The following is a 4,240-nucleotide window of genomic DNA, read 5'->3' on the forward strand; positions in this document are numbered from 1 at the left end:
TTCTGTGACCAACTAAACAGAGCTTTATAAACCCACTCGGACTCAGAATTACTCTTATATTCATCACTATACAGTATTTACATCTTTACATTCACCTTAAATGGAAAATAACATGCAAAAATAAAAAAATAAAAATACAATCCAGCGGTGGTCTGAAGTTTTGAGGCATAAAGAAATCTTATTTTTCAAATCTTGATGTTCTGGATAAAAGTTCAACAAAATGAGCTTAACCACAAAAATCTTGGTCAAACTTTGAACTACCAAGTTTTTGAAATGTGCTATTCAAGTGAACTTGACTTATAAATTATATATTTCTCAATAAAACCACTTGTGACGTATTGAGTGTTCCTTGTTGAACGTCAATATATACCAGGGAAATATTTGATAAAAGCATTGATATTGCAAACTACGACAAATTGGTGGATAATACAAAATGCAGCTTTTTGTCTCCCTCTAGTGGTGATAAACCAGAATCATCAGACGGCAAGAAATTAGAGTGAATTTTTGTTTTCAAAAAATCTGAACATATGAAAGTAAATGCATGTTCTGTGCATATAACTGAAAATCCAAGAGCGGTATTAAACATTGACAGTTTCGTTTTAGTTACATTCACCATTTAACATGAGAAATTGTATGTAATTTTTCTTAATTTTAACATATTTGTTAAAACTGTGGCTATCTCATCACAGTATCAGGAGGCAAATAATCTGAAAAAAAAAAAAAAATCAAGCTCCTCTCCCTTCTTCTAGTGCTAAATGCAGAAATACAGAGCTCTGTCAGAAACGACCAATAAGAGCCAGGGGGAGGGTCTCATCGCTGTCAAATATCCTCGTGTACGGCCTGCTCAGATCCTCTGATACATGGAGGATAAATGATCCATGGAACATTTCGTTTCTGATCTGACCTTTCCAGAAAGTTTGTGACTATAAGCTAGAAAGTTGGGTCTGTGTTCAGAAAGTAAAAGATTTAAATAAATTCAAAGATTTTACTATGAAAGGGTGTTAAATGTCCCGGTAGCTGCAAAAACTGTAGTCACGATATCACTTACTAAGGGATGTTTCACCAAAGATCAGTCAAACCAAACTGCAAAAGCAACTCGTGATGCACAAACAAGGAAAACTCTGACCTCTGAGAAAGAAGTACAGTCGGCTGACCCTGCTGTTCTACGATTTGCTCTCTGGCTGCTGGCTGCGTGTTTAGCCAGGTAATCACCTGCTAAGCCTCTCTAAAGGTGACAGGTCAAAGAGAAGGACAGGAGTCATGTCTGACAGGAGTCTCTGAAATCATTTACGACCAAGACGGACCTAGAAGCGCTCTGCTCCTGCGTCTCAACTCCCTGCCGTTTTCCCGCCACTTAGGTTACAGATCCGACAAGGTAAGCAGTCTGGAGTGATAACGGAGAACAATGTCTGTTGTGGCAGTGAAGTAAATCGGCCTACATAACTATTTTTTGTAAGTCTAAGGAGAGTATTTGCTGTTTATATCTTGAATCTCTCTTTTATTGCAGCAGCATGCCCAAAGCAGCAGACAGGACCTCTTCCACAACGTCCGCCGATTCAGCCCTAGGAGACGGGTAGGTTTGAACTTATTGATCTTACGTCAATTTAAGAACGCCGTGCAACTTGAAACGTTTGTTCTCTCACTTTTTTCAGCAAAGATGGCGGCTCCAAAACTAGCACAGCCACAAACTCCCCATCGGGTTCGGTTTCTGAGACACCGAAGAAATCCTCGAAGAAGGCCAAGAAAAACACGGAGAGCATGAACAAAGTCTACAACTCCATCCTCAACAGTGTTTTTGGGGCCGTAAGTAGCCAACTCTGCAAACCACTGAATGAAAACTACATTAACCTTCTTAACAAGCAGCAACAGTTACATTTCTTTATCTTGACACAAATGCATATAGAAAGTAGAAACAGTGGTAGATGGCCATCGCCTGAACATCTTATTTCTTGTTCCGGATCTTTCTGACGCTGCCGACTCTGATCCTGGTGTCTCTGCTGCATTAGCGGCTCTAGTAAAGGCTTAATGTCACAGTTTGTTAAGGTTATCCGCCTGAAACGTAGTCCAACGCCACTCGTTTGTCCTTAAAAATAGCCTTCGTGTAGAGTGGTTCTGGTGGTTTCAATTACTACTAATTGATAATGTTTTGTTTGCTTTGGGTATAAATGTTACCCAAGGAAGTCGCCCACATCTCTTAGCCACTCGTCACAATGAAAAAAAAGAGAGTATATACAGATTTTTGTTGTGATTTTCACGTTTTGTAAATAGTTTAAATTTGATATTTATTTCGTTTAAACTGTATTTCCTGTTTCATCAGGACAGAGACCTGGCTCAGGCTGAAATAGACGGTGAGTCTCATTTCTGCAGCTCAGTATTTATCTCAGTAACGGAAACATGCAAGTGGTTAGAAAGTTAAAAATCCATATTTTCAATCTTAAAAGATAATGGAAGTCCTTAAAAATAGATTGAATTACCACTTAATTTCCATGTGGTGGGATTTTTATCATAAAAATGTTCCTTCAGTTTAGCGTTGTGAAAGAACATGTGGATTAATTGTATTATCCCGTTTAGTTTTTGCCAAAAGAGAGTTTTTTTTATGAAATCCTTCATGCTTATTTAAGCTGTAGCTACAAGATTAAGCATCCCTGGAGCTGTGGATATTTTCTGACACTTCGCAGAGTTGCAAGAAGCCTTCAAGGAGTTCGACTACGACCAGGACGGCTATCTGAACTACAAAGATGTGGCCGAATGCATGAGGACCATGGGATACATGCCCACCGAGATGGAGCTGCTGGAGATCGTACAGCAGATCAAGATGAGAAGTGAGTCCGACGGGAAAACAGTTTGAGTTTTCAGCCAAAGGTAACAGATCAGAAGAGAGTTTTTATAGCACAATCTGGACTCTGACATATTTGAAAGTAATGTTACAGCTTTTTTTTTTTTTAAATGAAGGCTGACCTTTTCTTCTTTCTTCTCTTCACATTTTGATTCAGAAATCTTGTTGCATCCAATTTTAGCACCTCAGCTTTTAATTTGTTTAAATTTCTTGACGTTTGACGAATTTGATCAAGTAAAATGTCTCCGATTTGAAATAAAGTTCGTCGTTAAATGTTGATGAAAGAGCTAACAAAATTAAAGAGCTAACAAATCTTTTTAATCCTTCAGATCTTTTGATTAAAGTCCACTTTCACCACTTCTTTGATTTCGCCATTTTTCATCAACAAAATAAAGATTGAACCAATTCAACGCGTTTAATTCGCCTTTAATTCACTTATTTTACAAAACTTGCAGATCAAATGTGGTGAAAATCAACTCTTTTTGCTGTCTTCCCCCCCCCCCACCACCCATCTCTCTTTTAGTGGGCGGCTTAATGGACTTCGAAGATTTTATTGAACTGATGGGACCGAGGATGATGGGAGAAACCACAAACATGCTGGGACTCAAGGAGCTCCAGTCAGCCTTCATACAGGTCAGCTACGTAAAAAACAGATCCAGTGAAATTAGTGGAAAGATAATTAGAGAAAAGCTTGTCGAGATGAAATTAAACCAAGCTGTATATAGAGAATAGAGAAACTGGAGCAAATTTCAGATAATCAGAATTTTCTCCTTCACGATAGTTTGACTTGGATGGAGATGGAAAGATAAACCAGGACGAGATGAAGGAAGCTCTGAAAAGTCTTCTGGGGGAGAAGCTGAAGAAGGGAGAGCTGGAGGAGATCCTGAAGGAGCTGGACGTCAATGCAGACGGAAGCATCGACTTCGAAGGTCAGAGGTCATCAAGCGCTCCATTTTCCCATCAATGCTGGTCGAGGACACAATCCTGACTCTGTGTTTTGTTCCGTTTCATTTCCAGAGTTTGTGATGATGCTTTCTATTCACTGACATCACGAAGCAACATCTACCTGGGCTTACGACAAGCACTTACAGACGATGGAGAAAATGTTAATAAACAGTTATTTTGTAAATCTTGCTTCAATGAAGACAAATACAGATGTTTTCAAAACATGATTTTGTTTCTAATGTGGATGTAGTCTTTTAGTGTTCAACTATGGAGCTGTAAAAAAAACTGATTTGATTTGCATTGTACTGAAGGCTGAAAGGTATTTCAGTAAGTGACCGAGTTTGTTGCTTTGTCATATGTAAATAAAACATAATCCCTTTTTTTGCTATTTTAATAAATAAATTCAAATGCGACGAGTCTGTGATTTCTTCATAACAACAAAGATAAGAGATTTCATCA

The 4,240-nt window shown here is 38.4% G+C and overlaps 1 protein-coding gene across 2 annotated transcripts; it reads left to right on the top strand.

Annotated features, from left to right (window-relative positions):
- The first annotated feature begins 798 nt into the window (after positions 1 to 798).
- On the top strand, positions 799 to 4,192 carry LOC103146603 (calcium-binding protein 2). Of its 2 annotated transcripts, none has more exons than XM_007564595.2 (8): positions 799 to 1,375; positions 1,511 to 1,573; positions 1,653 to 1,803; positions 2,318 to 2,348; positions 2,679 to 2,822; positions 3,360 to 3,469; positions 3,618 to 3,765; positions 3,854 to 4,192. In XM_007564595.2, exons 2-8 carry the CDS (start codon positions 1,512 to 1,514, stop codon positions 3,880 to 3,882), a joined length of 675 nt encoding a protein of 224 aa, XP_007564657.1. In that variant the 5' UTR covers positions 799 to 1,375; position 1,511; the 3' UTR covers positions 3,883 to 4,192. The 2 variants fall into 2 exon arrangements, with proteins under 2 accessions (XP_007564657.1, XP_007564656.1); XM_007564594.2 differs by having other exon boundaries at positions 800 to 1,375; positions 1,508 to 1,573.
- Positions 4,193 to 4,240: the final 48 nt, after the last annotated feature.

Source organism: Poecilia formosa, unplaced genomic scaffold (genome assembly GCF_000485575.1).
Source record: "Poecilia formosa unplaced genomic scaffold, Poecilia_formosa-5.1.2 Scaffold163, whole genome shotgun sequence".
NCBI classification, from domain to species: Eukaryota; Metazoa; Chordata; class Actinopteri; order Cyprinodontiformes; family Poeciliidae; genus Poecilia; species Poecilia formosa.